This window comes from Penaeus monodon, chromosome 10 (assembly GCF_015228065.2).
Source record: "Penaeus monodon isolate SGIC_2016 chromosome 10, NSTDA_Pmon_1, whole genome shotgun sequence".
Lineage (NCBI taxonomy): Eukaryota > Metazoa > Arthropoda > Malacostraca > Decapoda > Penaeidae > Penaeus > Penaeus monodon.
This window is the reverse complement of record NC_051395.1, coordinates 5,702,190-5,719,003: the sequence shown is the minus strand read 5'-3', so window position 1 is coordinate 5,719,003 and position 16,814 is coordinate 5,702,190. Positions and strand designations below refer to the sequence as shown.

Sequence of the window (16,814 nt, the reverse complement as noted above, 5' to 3'; positions counted from 1 at the left end):
GATGACAATGAAGTAACTTTTAAATGTTATAATATATAAACAATAATGTTTCTCAAGGTTGTTTATCAAAAGATAATGATAGCAGGTCCTTCAGTGTTACGATTGTTGAAAGCGTTTGCAATATGTGAAAATAATAACAGACCTAGAGAAATTCAAGAGAAATACAGTGGAGCGGAAGAAAATAAACGGATCTTATGGAAGAATCAGAAGACATAGGTCACAAGCAGCATATGAGAGATACAAAGTAGGGAGAAATACGTTTGTTCTAAAATGAAGGAGAAAAGGAAAGATAGCGAGGAAGACATAAAATCGCCAACTAATCAAAGCTTTTCTTCTGTCCAATAGACAGTAAGACTAAAAACCAAAATCAAATTGTTGCCATTAAAGATGAAAACATTGCCTATACTATAGAAAAGAAATGTGCGAGATGAAAAATTACAGTCCTTGCTCATGCGGAAGGAAATTTCGTTACCTGAACACATAGGAAATGTCACACTTCGGGGAAAAAAGGATAAAGTATCTCGTAAAAGGGTGAGATAAATTGAAAGCGGAAATATCATACGTTGTATTTGACTGCATCCTTAAAGAGTGCGTAGAACACCGATTTCCTTCTGAACCAAAGAGGGAAGCTTCCAAAGACTTGGAAATGAGCGAACACCGCACCCATGTTCACAAGTATTGATATGCAAAATTCTCTGAGTCACAGACATTGTCACTAAGAAGGGGATTTGTCATATGTTATAAAATATAATTGTGATAAAATAATAGATGAGAAACATATTATCAAACAAGTAATTTGGATTCATAAAGTTCATGATGCGTATCAAATTGCTGTATTACGACGAAGTTGCTTAGATAATACAGCAATGAAACGGCTGGGTAGATTGTATATATTTTGATTTCAAAATGGCGTTTGAAAAATATAATAGACTGGTATGGATAACGGATCACTATGATATTCAGTTTAAATGGAATTACATCAACCAATGTCATGTAGTTTTGAGTAAGTAAAAGCAAAAATACCTCGGAATAATTGGAAACGGGAATCTAATACCAAAAGAATCACATTTATGATAAAGTTCACAATATATTATCAATGATCGCAAACACTAATAAGATGGTAGCTGTACTGAGAATATCTCAGTATTCCCTCCTAAACAGTTTTCTGTATAATTTTGACTTAATATGTATACATGATTCGTCTGTGGATAAGAGTCAGTTTTTGTTCAAGCAACAGAAATAAGAGAGTTAATGTATATAAATCAGATTTATGTTTGCACAATTTGTAACCATTGTAAGTTTTGTTGCGCATTCAGATGTTCTGCTGCGGAACGGAGACAAAGCGTCCTGCCAGAGGAGGGAACAGGTGGCACGTGTGCGTTTGAAGGGAGACGCGGGCGATTATGCCCTAGAATGGATTATTTCGGAAGGAATAGCAACAAAACATTGTGTCAATAGCATGATTGGTGAGTTATGTTGTTATCATTTAAATCCCTGCAATTATCATGTAAAAGGCAAACAGTTGCATCGAGTGGAAGTAATATAAACGTTTGCCGTGAGTCAATGTTATCAGGCATGACCATAATCCTACTCACTTATGGTATAGAGAATTGGAAGATATTATCTTATTGATGTATTGCATTACAGTGCCATTCTGACTTGGACCTGTGGCTTCTGATTCAGCCTGAGAGATAATTCACCAGTGATTTATAGGGGAGGCACTGTGTAAGTTACATAATTGTCATGTTTGTATTATTTGTGTATTTGTTCCATTCATTTCATTAGGATCATGAGATATTATTTGCTTGCACAGGAAAAAGTTGCAAAGGTACCATTGAGTGTATAATGAAGGATTTATTTTATACTCCCATTGCTGTTTGCTCCCATTATGACCATGCAAGAGGTATTTTTGTTATTTAAACAAGTAAGTTACAGGGTGTTAGTGATTGTATGATAAGAAATTTATATTTTGTTTAGCTCCCATTGACCATTCCATTTGTGTACAAGGTCATATTGTATTTGCAATCATTTTGGATTATTGTTCATATATGATAGTTGTCCACAGGTTGGACCCTACAATAAAAGAGTAACTGCCAGTGCTGTCTTCATTCACCTGGTGAAACCGTAGCCATATATGTAGATGCAGGGCAGGACTTTTCACAGCAAGGGTCGCAATTCAGTACCGGATTGCAAGCTCATGTTCAGTGGGCCGCCGCATAATAGTAATAATAACGATAATGATAATAATAATAATAGTAATAATGATAAAAATAAATATGCATATAGACACACACACACACACACACACACACACACACACACACACACACACACACACACACACACACACACACACACACACACACACACACACACACACACACACAGAAAAAGAGGTGACATGATAATGATGTTTAATCATATCACAGGAAGGGTCAATTTAAACAAAGATAACTATGATTTTGAACACTCGAAGGACGAGAGGTCACTGCAAAAAGTTGCAAGTAAAAAAGTCAAGAAGTTCAGTTTCCCAAACAGAACTATTGAAACATGGAACAATCGTCCAAATAACGTTGTGTGTGCCAAAAATGGGCATCCATTTAAAAAGTTATAGTCATTCGGGGGAATAAATGAAAGTTTTCATTAACATCATCCTGTAGCCCATAATACTTGCCTTAGAAAAAAAACAAATACACCATAAGATATGTAATCCTGTTGTGCTTTCACTGTACACTTTTTTGTTCTAATCTTTATATTTTTTTCTTAATAACTGAAAAAGACATAATCATTTGTTGCCCCCAAACGGGGTAAGAAATGAATTGTGAGGGGCAAAAAATAAAAGGGCTGAAACTTCTCTAAATTTTAATTACTTTGGATTCTAATAGAGTTCATAGAGATGAATTTTCTCAAAGAATCACTAAACAAACTGAATTATTTGAAAAATTTGGCAAATTTGCCTGTAGCGAAAAAAATGACCATTTTGGGGTAAAAAAAATCCAGTGGGGAAAAAATGAATGGGGTAAATAATGACCCTAGTACTAGGTCAGATCCATTCTGTTAATAAAATTAATTAACAGAGCCCTTCCTTTTTAAGACGAAGAAGACAGGCATTTGCCTCTACATCAGGGAAAATGAAAACTCCTTTTTTGATTTCTGGGAGAACAGGTCCATAAAATATGTACTGTGACTCTAATACTTCAATGTCTTTTACTGGTCTTTCGCACCATGTCCAGTCATGTGGGTTACTACTAAATGCCTTTTGGTGAAGGAAGTCAACTTCCACCTTTTCAATGTCATCGTCGTCATCGTCATTTGTAAAGGTCTTCGTCACCTTACCCCAATAATATTTTAACTTGGGATCAGTGTAAAATACAGCATAATATTTGTTCACAGAATCATCACTCAGCTTAGGCATCATATCATGATTAGTGCCAGCATTCTCTTGTTGTTCATTGACTTCATCTGTAGCTTCTGGGGTCATAGGAGGCAGCAGGTCAGACAGCGAGATATCACTGGAAGTGTTGCCATCATCCATTTCCTCAGTGGATACAGTTGTGGAATCTGTGTCTGAAACTTCAACATTCTTTTTCTTTGGGGGCTGCTTTGTCTTTTTGTTTTGCTTAGCTGTTTGCATTTTATTCTCCTCTTTACTCTTGATCTCTTATAAGCACTCTTCATTGGTAATAACCTGTCCTTTCATAGGTATTACTCTTCTACGTTTCATAACTGGGGTAGCACTTCGACCGCGGGCATGGAGCACCTCCTCCAGAGTGGTTTCAGTAGGTTTTAACTCCAAAGTGATGGTGTACTTCATACCTGGATTTTAAAATGTTATGGTTAGTTTTAGTTCAGTTTTAGAAAATTTTAGCAATTTTAAGCATATATATATATATATATATATATATATATATATATATATATATATATATATATATATATATATATATATATTAACGTGAATATTATACAAAATTTGATTTTTAATAGATTGTTTTAATCATGACTTGGATTTATATCATATTTTTCATGTTTTTAAACTGAAATATGTATATTGTCATTTAATGTATATATTTATGCCCTATGCTGTTGTATGATAACTTCTTGTTATGTAGAAAGTCTAAAGTCTTACCTGAAGGGGCTCTTCTTTGCAGTTCATCAACCAGTTCTGCTGTGCTGAATTTACTCAAAGTATTGTTCTCTGCATCTTGATTAATTTGACTAGTTAATGAATTAGACTGATCATTTGTCCAGTGGCTGCAGCCTGCCTTTGAATCTGTATGTGAGTGAGTGTTGTAGGAGCTGGTGTTGATGTCCTAATTGGTTCAATGGGCAGTTCAATTTGTGGCTCTTCCTGATTATTTGGCTCGGGTATCTCTTCAAGGATTGGGTCATTATTCTCATTAGTTGGCATCCCTTTGCTTACCCATGAGTTGTATGTTGCCAATTTGATAGGATCTAGCCTCTCATTGTTATACTTTGTCTTATCAATGGGCATTAAGCCAGTTGCCTTGAAGCCAGCTTTTATGTTATTTTCTGAAAGACTTTGCCTCCAGATGCTACATAGCATGTTAACAAATTCTGATTTTCTAAGCGGTTCTCGTGCGCCAGTTGTCTGCACATATTGTGTAAGCTTTGCATCATAGTTTGATTTCATTGGTGCGAAACAGGCAACGTCTAAAGGCTGAAGCAAGTCGGTACAATGTGGAGGTAGTTTGATTAATGAGATATTCTCCTGGATTGCCACCTCCACAGTGGTCAATGAAGTGTGGCTTAGATGTCCATCCAGGATTACCAGTAATGGACGGGTGTTAGCAGTCTTTTTTGCTAATGTCTTAAAATAGTCCTCAAACACAGTACTTGTCATCCATCCAGATTCAGTAACAGCGTACTGTGTGCCTGGTAGTGCTTCCTCTCCTATCCAAGTTGACTGCATTTTCTTGCCCTTGAAAACTACAAGGGGATCAAGACATGTACCATCTGCACAGCATGTTGCGAGGACGGTAATGTTCTCTCTGTTAGCGCCATGTGTGAGCCTCACTGTTTTTTCTCCCTTTGACCCAATTGTCTTGGACTTTGATGGGTCCATTGGGAACCCCGTTTCATCCAAGTTATAAATACACTGGACGATCTTTGATATTGAGACGATCCATTTCCTTCTCAAGCATGTCGTAAAATCCATAAATAACAAATGGATCTGAAGTAACACTCTTGCGGGCCAACTGCATTTGTCCTCCTTTTTTTAATGTCATATTATGTCTGAGCAGGAAGCTGTTAACCCAATCACGTCCAGGTCGGTTGTCTTTGAATGGAGTGCTTATTTCATTGGCAATGAGATAGTCATGTACTATATCCTGGAATTCCAAGAAGGTGGGACCTAGCCCCATCTTTTCCATCCTCTTAAGGAGATTCTTCAACTTGTCTTCCAACTCTGTACCAAGACAAATCTTCCTTCCCTGTTCATAAGGGATTGAAGTGACATAATTAATGGTGATAAGATACACACACACACACACACCTGTACATATAGGCTACACAGTATATATATTACATTTGTACAGTATCCATTCTAGGTTCATTTACAACTGGGGGGGGGGGGGAAATTATATATATATATATATATATATATATATATATATATATATATATATATATATATATATCACTTATATACCCTATTATCCTTGTGTTCAGTATTAGATTTTTTCATCTGGACACGGTTCCACAACATTCCACTACTCATTCCTTATTTCTTAGCAGTTCTCTTGATAGATGATCCTCCTATTACATCATTAATTGCTACTGCAATTGTAACTTCATTATATTGCTTCATTTTCTTTTTATAGGTCCGTACCATTCTGATAGATTTTAGATGATACTGTGATAGCCTTATATTAAATGCACCTGTCTATTTACTCTGGAAATAGAATTTAGTAGATTAGATTACACAGTATAGTTCCTAGATCAGGTTTTATCAATTGTTCTGGAGACCAGAATACCAGAATATATTTATATACATAAATTATGTTGTGAATAAAATCATTGGGGGTAAAAAATGACCAAGATTGGGGTAAAAAATCATATGTGGGGAAAAAAGAGTTGAGGTAAAAAGTGAATTGCGGGGTAAATAATGAATATGACAATTTGGTCATTATTTGCCCCATACTTGGTCATAATTTGCCCCACATTGACATCCCCCCACAAACTGTGGGGGCAGTAGAATCATTGAGCAAACACATAGGATGGTCACTTTATACCCCAGGATTCATATTTTACCCAGATGGAAAGCAAAAAATAATTTTTGAGGCAAAAAATGGATATTTAGTAAAACTTGAAAAATGTTTGGACAAACTTTTTTTCCAAGCTTTTGGGATAATTGATCTCATACTTAAATTTTTCATTTTGGAAATCCAAAAAAATTACAGAAAATACTTCAATACTTCTCCTAACTACATATGAGAGAGATTTCAATTTAGGAGTGTTCAAACCCCCCCATGGGGGCAATCAATTTTTACCCCTAAAAGGTCCGGGTCATTAATTCCCCCGAATGACTATATATGATAATTTAAATATAGCAGACGGGACCATCTGAGCTTAGCTCTTCTCCCGTATTGAAACAATTAAGTAAGAACTAGGTAAGAAGAACAAACACATACACACACATGTGAATATATATATATATATATATATATATATATATATATATATATATATATATATATATATATATATATATATATATATATATATGTAGATAGATAGATAGATAGATAGATATCGGATTGAAAGAAAGGTACGATATAATGGACATACTTGGTCTTGAAGGTAGTGTACAAAATTAAACTGGGTCACGGTGAAACGAGTTTGACGAACCAACGCCAGGTTATGCAGCGGTAGAATGGAAACCACATACGGGCGTAGAGGAATTGGAAAGAGTCCAGCTAAAGAGACGCCAACGTTAAGGGACTTGAATTATAAAAAAGAATCAAGAATTTAGAATTTACAATGCTAGAGGAAAGAAGAAAGCGGGGTAACGTGATTAAATGTGCTTTACAACTACGCCTTGGTGAAGCTTGCCAAAGAGGATCATTTGGATTAGACTGCGTCATAGTTAAAGAGTATGAAAGTGGTGAAAGGATGTAAAACAATTTAGTTTTTTAGACAAGTTTTCTTCGTGAATGAAACATCCTTCCAGAAAACGAAAATCAATTTAAAGTTACATGACAATTAGATATAGCAGGCGTAAGCTCGCTCACTCTCTCTCTCTCTATCTTACTCTCTCCTTCTTTTGAGATGTAAGTTTCTGGCTCAATAAAGTCTTTCCCTCCCCCCCCTCTCTCTCTGTGTGGATATATATGTGTGTATGTATATTTATATATATATATATATATATATATATATATATATATATATATATACATACATATATAAATGTGTGTGTGTGTACATATATATATACATATGTAGATATACACAGTGTGTGTATATATATATGATACACACATACATACACACACACACACACAACACACAACACACAACACACAACACACAACACACAACACACAACACACAACACACAACACACAACACACACACACACACACACACACACACACACACACACACACACACACACACACACACACACACACACACACACACACACACACACACACACACAAATATATATATATATATATATATATATATATATATATATATATATATATATATATATAATATATATATATATATATATATATATATATATATTGCTATGCCAGTGGGTCTTTGTCTCTGTGCGAAACGTGTTAACATGAAGGGACCTGGGCAAACATGACGCAGCTGGCTGTGAGCGGAGGAGCGGAGGAACAAGCCAGGGAGACGGAGTTGGGTGCTGCTCCTGTGAAGACCTCGTGTGTGCCGTTGTGACCTGATATATACTTTGTGTTGCCCTGTTATAAGCTGATCGTGCAGTGTGACATGCTGGTTTCCCCCTGTATTGTGCCTATAGAAAAGTGTACGGGTAAATAACTTGTGTAAATAAAGGAAAGACTGTCATTTTGTGTTTATTTCGTGCCCTGCCTCGCCTCCTGGCGTTTCCCCTCGTGGTGTTCTGGGACGCTGTGGTGCTCGGTGCCTCTTGGAACTGTTAAGTGTTTACGACCCTGTGGATAACACGCCGTCTGCCTAGCCTGCCTTGTGTTGGTGGCAGAGAGACGAGGCGGCCGGCGTAACAATATATACACGATTATATATATAAACACACACACACACACACACACACACACACACACACACACACACACACACACACACACACACACACACACACACACACACGAGTGCGCACGCGAATGCATTTTTGTCCGTGTAGTGTGATGTGTATCCTGTGGCTTGTTGCCTGTCTTCCAAGATACTCCCTTTATCGAGGATGCATTTTTTTTTCACTATACGTCAATATCCATTTGTGATATTCCTGTTTTATTACCTACATTCATTTTTCATTAAAATATAGCACCTTGCAGAATACAAAGATTCTCCCAACATATATAAATCGCAAAATTTCGCAGTTTATCGTGAAATGGGATAACATGACCAAACAAACGGCTGAAAGGAACAAAAATCCACAAAATAAATCAGAAATACACGCACATTCGAACGTTAGTTTATCCCATAAATAGACCCATTTGTTACATTCCCTTTCGTTTGTAGAAATACATTCAAGACCTTATTTCTCCACTGTTTGTCGAGTTATCAAGCAGCTGAAATGTGCATCGTATTATGAAAAATTGGCTCTCCAATATATTCTGTAGAATAGTCCACCTACAAGCCCACAGCGCGAGGAAGGCACGTAGCACGTAAGAAATTATATTTAATTTGCAGACGAAGGGAGGAAGTCTAGGATTTATGTTTGCGAGTTTTTTTAGATTCAGCGACTGAGGTTATGAATGAAATGTATGATACATCTGTTTATTTTCTATCGGAGATTCAAGATTACAAGGCGTTCACCATATTTTTCTTTTCTCTGAGAGAAATGGAATCGATATTCATGGAGTTTGTTAGATTTTAAAGAATGATTTACTGTCACCTTCAGTCTCTTAAATGCACCATCTATGTACTTATCTTAAGTTACTGGAGAGGAGAGAACTTTAATCTTTAAAGAGGAAACTCTAGATACATAAACAAAGGAATTACCCATTTGTTCAATGTTCTTTCAGATTTTTTCCTTTGTGTTTGTAGAATTCAGTGGTTTCACAATTCACATATGATAATTTTGTTGTATTAAGAAGAAATGGATTATGGTTTAGGCTGTTTGCAATGGTTAATGGTTAATGGTTAAAAGCAAGAGAAATGTGCTAGACATCTAAGGTCATGTAGCACTATAGTTAATGTTAGGGAAGGGTGGTTGAGTTAGTGATTAGTTGTCTAAGCTGGGCATTGGTGAGTGAAAGGGTTAGGGTCGGGTGTGGTAAGGAGTTAGATTAGATGAAGGATATGTATGCGTTTGAGGAAAGAGAATAGGTTGTTGAAGCAGAAAGTGTGGGATTCTGTAAGGATGTCTGATAGGTTGGGAGGTCGGTAAAGGGAGGATAGGTGGGGGAAAACAGAGGTACGGGTTGTTTCAAAACGTGGGCACGACAATAGGATGTGTGGGATTGAAAGGGGAACATTACATAAGGAACATAAGGGTGGATCAGATTGTGACATCAGATAGGAGTGTGTTAGACGGGTGTGGCCAATGCGTAGTCGGGCGAGAGCGGTCTCCCAACGTCTGTTCCGATGAAATGGAGCTGACCAGGAGGAGATTGATAGTTTTACAGAATGTAATTTATTAGTGCGGAGGCTTGACCAAAAAGATTGCCATCGATTATACAAGAAGGTCTTAAAGTGTGGGTAATAATCCGTGGCTGGGATACGTGAGAAGCGTGATTGGTATGATGTGGACATAGAGGCGTGGCGTGCTAGTGTATCTGCCTGTTCATTGCCGGGGATTCCAACATGGCTGGGCACCCAGCAAAATTTGATTGTTTTATGGCGTGTGGATAGGTAGAACAACCAGTTCTGGATCTTACAAACAAGGGGGTTGGTGGTGTGTATTGACTTTATGAGAGTTAATGAGTTACGGGAGTCAGTAAAAAATTGTAAAAGAGGAAGAGGAGAGTGAGTATATGTGTTTTAGAGCAAAAAGGAGTGCATACAGTTCTGTAGTAAGGACACTGGATTCAGGAGGAAGGGAGTATTTGAAAGTACGAGTTGGGAAGATTACTGCAAAACCAGCACCGGAGGTGGATTTGGAGCCATCAGTATATACGTGAATACTAGAGGAATGAGTGGAGACATGGTCAAGGAAATGTGTGAGAAGGACAGTAGGAGGGATATTTGATTTTGGTGGGTCGGGGAAAACAGAAGAGCAAATATGGGGGTGAGGTATAAGCCATGGAGGGACGGAATGGACAGAGAACGGGAGAGGTTGGAGATGGGGGAAAGGGGAATGGGAGAGGAGGGTATCCATGCGAGTGGAGAAAGGAGTAGGTAATCGTGGAGATGAAGTTAAGGTAAGATGTAGGGGTTGTGGGATAGTTAGTTTAGTGAGGGAAAATTGGTGGAATCGAACATAGCATCGGAGAGAGAGAAGGGCACGACATCGAGATAGAGATGGTATGCCTGATTCAGTGTACAGGCTCTCAACTGGGGAGGAGCGAAAGGCGCCTAGTGCTAAGCGAAGACCACAGTGATGGATTGTATCAAGATGGGCAAGGAGAGAAGTTGAGGCAGAGGAGTAGATATGGCATCCATAATCAAGAGTGGAGAGGATCAAAGTAACAAGAAGATGAAGGAGAGTTTTGCGATCTGAGCCCCATGATATATGGGATAGAGTTTTTAAGATTCGAAGACGGCGGAGAGCTTTTTCTTGATTGGCGTTTTCCCCTCGTGGTGTTCTGGGACGCTTGTGGTGCTCGGTGCCTCTTGAACTGTTTTAAGTGTTTACGACCACATGTGGTAACACGCTCGTCTGCCTAGCCTGCCTTGTGTTCGTGGCAGAGAGACGAGGCGGCCGGCGTAACATTAACACGCTTATATATATAAACACACACACACACACACCACATCACACACACACACGCACACACACAACACACACACACACACACACACAACACACACACACGAGTGCGCACAGCGAATGCATTTTTGTCCGTGTAGTGTGATATGTTATCCTGTGGCTTGTTTGGCCTGTCTTCCAAGTACTTCTCTTCCCCTTTATCGGGATGCATTTTTTTTTCACTATAAGTCAATATCCATTTGTGATATTCTGTTTTATTACCTACATTCATTTTTCATTAAAATGTAGCACCTTGCAGAATACAAAGATTTCGCCCACATATTAAATCGCAAACATTTCGTGCAGTTTATCGGGAAAATGGGATAACATGACCAAACAACAACGGCTGAAAAGAACAAAAATCCACAAATAAATCAAATTACACGCAGACATTCGACGTTAGTTTTATCCATAAATAACCCATTTTTACATTCCCTTTCGTTTGTAGAATAGACATATCAGACCTTCTGTCTCCCACTGTTTGTCGAGTTATCACGCCTGCTGAAATGTGCATCGTATTATGAAAAATTGGCTCTCCAATATATTCTGTAGAATAGTCCACCTACCGCCCACAGCGCGAGAAGGCACGTAGCACGTAAGAAATTTATATTTAATTTGCAGACGAAGGGAGGAATCTATGGATTTATGTTTGCGAGTTTTGTTAGATTCAGCGGACTGAGGTTATGAATGAAATGTAATGATACATCTGTTTATTTGTTTCTATCGGAGATTCCAGATTACAAGGCGTTCACGCATATTTTCTTTTTCTCTGATAGAAATGGAATCGATTTCATGGCTTTGTTAGATTATTAAAGATGATTTTACTGTCAACCTTCAATCTCTTAAATGCACCCTCTATGTACTTATCTTAAGTTACTGGAGAGGAAGAACTTTAATCTTTAAAGAGGAACTCTAGATACATAAGACAAAGGAATTACCCATGTTTGTTCAATGTTCTTTCAGATTTTTTCCTTTGTGTTTGTAGAATTCAGTGGTTTCACATTCAACATTATGATAAGTTTGTTGTATTAAGAAAATGGATTATGGTTTAGGCTGTTTGCAATGGTTTAAATGGTTAATGGTTAAAAGCAAGAGAAATGTTGCTAGACATCTAGGTCATGTAGCACTATAGTTAATGTTAGGGAAGGGTGGTTTGAGTTAGTGATTAGTTGTCTCAGCTGGGCATTGGTGAGTGAAAGTGTTAGGGGTCGGTGTGTTAATGGTAGGATTAATGGAAGGATAATGTATGCGTTTGAGGAAGAGAATATGTTGTTGAATCAGAAAGTGTGGGATTCTGTAGGATTCTGATAGGTGTAAGTCAGGTAAAGGAGGATAGGTGGGGGAAAACAGAGGTAGCGGGTTTTTTTAAAACGTGGGCCTCGACAATAGGATTGTTATATGGGATTGGAAAGGGGAACATACATAAGGACAAAAGGTGTATCAGATGTGACATCATATAGGAGTGTGTTAGACGGGTGTGGCAAGGCGTAGTCGGGCGGAGCGGTCTCCCCAACGTCTGTTTCCGATGAAATGGACTGACACAGGAGGAGATTATAGGTTTTAACAGATGTAATTTATTAGTGCGGAGGCTTGACCAAAAAGATTGCCATCGATTAACAAGAAGGTCCTTAAAGTGTGGGTAATAATCCGCGGCTGGGATTCGTGAGAAGCGTGCTTGGGTTATTATGTGGAAATAGAGCTTGGCGTGCTAGTGTATCTGCCTGTTCATTGCAGGGGATTCCAACATGGCGGGCACCCAGCAAAATTTGAGAATTGTTTTATGGCGTGTGGGATAGGTAGAACAACCATTTCTGGATCTTACGAACAAGGGGGTTGGTGGTGTGTATTGATTTTATGAGAGTTAATGAGTACTGGAGTCAGTAAACTTGTAAAAGAGGAAGAGGAGGTGAGTATATGTGTTTTAGAGCAAAAAGGAGTGTCATACAGTTCTGTATAAGGAGCACTGGATTCAGGAGGAAGGGAGTATTTGAAAGTACGAGTTGGGAGATTACTGCAAACCAGCACCGGAGGTGGATTTTTGGAGCCATCAGTATATAACGTTAATACTAAGGAATGGTGAGACATTGTCAAAGGAAATGTGTGAGAAGGACAGTAGAGGGATATTTGGTTTTGGGTGGGTCGGGGAAAACAGAAGAGCAAATATGGGGGTGAGGTAATAAGCCATGGAGGGACGGATGGACAGAGATGTGAGAGGTTTGAGATGGGGGAAAGGGAATGGGAGAGGAGGGTATCATGCGAGTGGAGAAAGGAGTAGGTAATCGTTGAGATTGAAGTTAGGTAGATGTAGGGGTTTGTGGGACTAGTTAGTTAGTGAGTGAAAATTGTGGGAATCGACCATAGCATCGAGAGAAGAAGGGCACGACATCGAGATAGAGATGGTATGCCTGATTCAGTGTAACAGGCTCTCACGGGAGGAGCGAAAGGAGCCTCGTGCTAAGCGAAGACCACAGTGATGGATTGTATCAGATGGGCTAAGGAGAGAGTTGGAGGCAGAGAGTAGATATGGCATCATAATCAAGAGTGAGAGGATCACAAAAGTAACAAGAAGAATAATGGAGTTTTTGCGATCTAGCCCATGATATAGGGGATAGAGTTTTTAAGATTCCGAAGACGGCGGAGAGCTTTTTATTTGATGTGTAGAATATTGTCTCGCCAGGACAGTTTGGAGTCAAAAATGACACCTAGAATTTTGCCAGAGGAACGGCATTGAGTGGGTGTCATATAAGAATGGTGGGTAGGTGCCCTACACGTGAGCGAGAGAAAAGGATGGAGAAAGATTTAAGGTAGAAAAGTGGAAGCCATGGGTTTGTGGCCCCAGGAATATACTGATAGATTGCAGTTGAGAATTGGTAGAGATTTTGTATGGATGTGTCAGAGGCATAGATGGTTAAATCACATATAGTGCTGACACGGCTCCTGGTGGTAAAACTGAGACAATATCATTAATGGCAAGAAGGAAATAAAGTGGTACTGGCACACTGCCTTGTGGGACACCTTCGATTGGGGAAAGAAGATGATGTGGCAGAGGCGATTTTGACCTGGAAGTGTGTTGGGGAGAGAAGACTTTATGAAGACACCATGTTGTTTCCAACGTATGCCTAGAGAGGACAGTTGTTGGAGAATATGGTACCGCCATGTCGTATCATATGCTTTTTTTCTAGATCAAAAAAATAGCTAGTACGGATATCATTGGCGTGGCATGCAGATTAATAATATGTCCTCAAATGACAAGGGCGTCAGGTGTGGCTCTGGCACGGTTGAAAACCGAATTGGGACTCAGGAGAGAGAAGATGGTGAGATACAAGATACCACATTAACGGAAGTTCACCTTCGCTCTAAATAGTTTTGGCACAAGCAGCTAGTTTAGTGCGATGGGCGATAGTCTTGATGAAAGGTACCCGATTTATTGGGTCTCAGGAAGGGAAGGTAAGAGCTTCTCGCCAATAGAAGGAATTTTCCAGATGTCATATGTGGTTGTAATTTTTAATAGGAAGGATAAGGAGGAAATGGGAGTTGCCGGAGCCTACGGTAGTGCATACCGTCAGGGCCTTCATGAGTGTTACGGCACGTGTAGGGCAGTAATGAGTTTCAGAGGAAGAAAATGGGGCTTATAGACTCATCAGAGGATGGGTGGAAGGTATGGGGGTACGTTCTCTGGTGGTCTTAATAGAGAGAAGTGTGGAGAAAGGTGGAGACCCTACTGACCTGGCTGAATAATCACCCAGTCGTTAGCGACTTGGAGATGATCAGAAATGAGGGGTCTTTTCGAATATGAGGACAGGGCAGATGGTGGGGAATTTGAGATAGATATAAGGATGTAATTATGAAACATAATTTCCGCCAGCTATTTGTGTTTACTATTCGGATTGTACTCGGAGATAGGCAGATTCTCTTTTAAAGGGGATAAGTGCTGGATAGTTGATTTGGAGGTACCTCTCTTGTAGCGGTAACTGTTCCAGGCTGCACGTTTTACGCGAAGTGCTATGGTGCAATCAGAATCCACCTGGAACACATTGGGGTATACTGGTCTTGAGGTTCGAGGGATAGCTGTATGTGCAGCTCTTAAGACTGGAATTTGTGAATACTGTATCATTTCTGAAATGGAGGGTGAAGGGTGAGGATTGAGGGGTATGAAATAGCGAGAGTGAAGTGGACGTATGCCATCGGCTTATCAAAGCACAAGCATGGGGAGTTTAGGGAGTGGTACGTATGAAGTAGGAGAAGGAGAACTGGAAAGTGGTCATCTATAGGGAAAGTGTTCTAAAACTGACCAGTGGAATCTAAAAATGGCAAAAAAAAAACAAAGAGAAGTTGAGATAGAGAGAGGTCGATGCATGAAAAGATGCGTGCTTGTATCAAAGTGTGTGGGGCGATCTGAATTTTAGAATAGTAAGGTTCTGCTGTGGAGAGAAAGCGCTCTAGAGATCGGCCTCGGGAGTTTGTGATAGAATCACCCATAGAGGGGTGGCGGCAGTTAACGTCACCAACTATGAGGAAAGGTGGTTGAAGTTGGAAATTTGATTTTCAAAAGCAACAAAGGTCACTAGGGTGGAAGGGGAGAAGTAGACTGAATCACTGTGATCCAACGATGAGGAAGTACGGATAACTGTGGGTCAATGAACATTGGTTGAAAGGGAGGTGTGACATACGTGTTTTCTGGATGGATAAGTATGGATGAGACATAAAGGGAATGTGGGGAAGAGACAAAATGATAATTGGGGATTGGTATTGAGGATGTGTATAAGGTCTCTTGAAGGCATATCCTAAATGGATTTAAGAGGAAAGATATAACGAAGGTCAGGTCTGTGGGGAAAAAAAGCGAAACCGCGAATTTCCAATGTAAGGATAGTTATACCTTTACTGATCTAGATTGTCTATGGTGTTGGAGTTTTTTGGATGGGCTGTGTTTGGGAGGGGGTAGAGGATTGGTGTAGGGGGGCTATCGTTAGGAGGGGTGGATTCAGCAGTTACTTGGTGTGTGGAAGGAGCAGGAAGTTGTATTTGAAGTTGAGTGTCAGTTTTCATGAGGTAATCCTGAATTTTCCATGGTTTCTTCTAGGAGATTGGTTGGGGAATTTTTTGGGATAGTATTTCTTGTGAGGGGGGAAGAGAGGACTGTGTCTCAAGCTAGGAAGCAAAGGAAAGTGGAGGTGTTGGTGTAGGGGAATAGGGGTGGACGTTTGTTCTGTCCCTGTTACGGGTTTTGTGCGAGGAGGATAGGGAAGTGTTGGGTTTAGTGGTGATTGAAGTATCTGTAGTATAGATGGGAGTGTCTGTCTTTAGATGGCAAAAGAGTTTTTTGAACTGGGAATGTAGGAGTTAAGCAAGGGGGGTTAGTTTAGGGGGTTGGTTTTGAGGAGAATTGGTAGAGTGAGCAGTATTACTGGAGTAAAGGAGTAAGAGAGAAACCACTCGACGTGCTTCTGGTCTGGCTTAACGTACTGTGAGTCCCAGGTTGAATTCTGAAAGTTGCTACTCAGACTCAAATTTGTATGTGGACAGTCCCTATAAAATACTTATGGGGGCCGCCACAGTTGGCACATGTGCTTGATTGTGCAGGGCAGTTAGAGCGGGTATGGGCCAGTTGGGCACATCGTGGGCATCTGGCTGTGGAACGGCAATGTTTTGGCTGGGTTGTCGTAGACGCCACCAGTTTTGGCACTGGAGAGTGGATGGAGGTTTGTAT

General features: G+C 39.5%; 2 protein-coding genes across 2 annotated transcripts in view; one reads left to right on the top strand and one right to left on the bottom strand.

The window, feature by feature from the left end:
- The first annotated feature begins 1,307 nt into the window (after window positions 1–1,307).
- The window catches only part of LOC119577795 (tripeptidyl-peptidase 2-like), a 42,371-nt gene continuing 26,864 nt past the window's right edge, over window positions 1,308–16,814 (top strand). Inside the window, exons 1-2 of the mRNA XM_037925366.1 lie at window positions 1,308–1,466; window positions 1,648–1,725. The gene's annotated coding sequence lies outside the window, so the exon portion shown is untranslated. The remainder of the gene's footprint in view (window positions 1,467–1,647; window positions 1,726–16,814) is intronic.
- LOC119577797 lies at window positions 3,006–4,271 on the bottom strand. The gene is made up of 2 exons (XM_037925367.1): window positions 4,130–4,271; window positions 3,006–3,816 (listed from the first exon to the last, which is right to left on the bottom strand). The coding sequence occupies exon 2, from the start codon at window positions 3,632–3,634 to the stop codon at window positions 3,071–3,073; it is 564 nt and encodes a 187-aa protein (XP_037781295.1). The 5' UTR covers window positions 3,635–3,816; window positions 4,130–4,271; the 3' UTR covers window positions 3,006–3,070.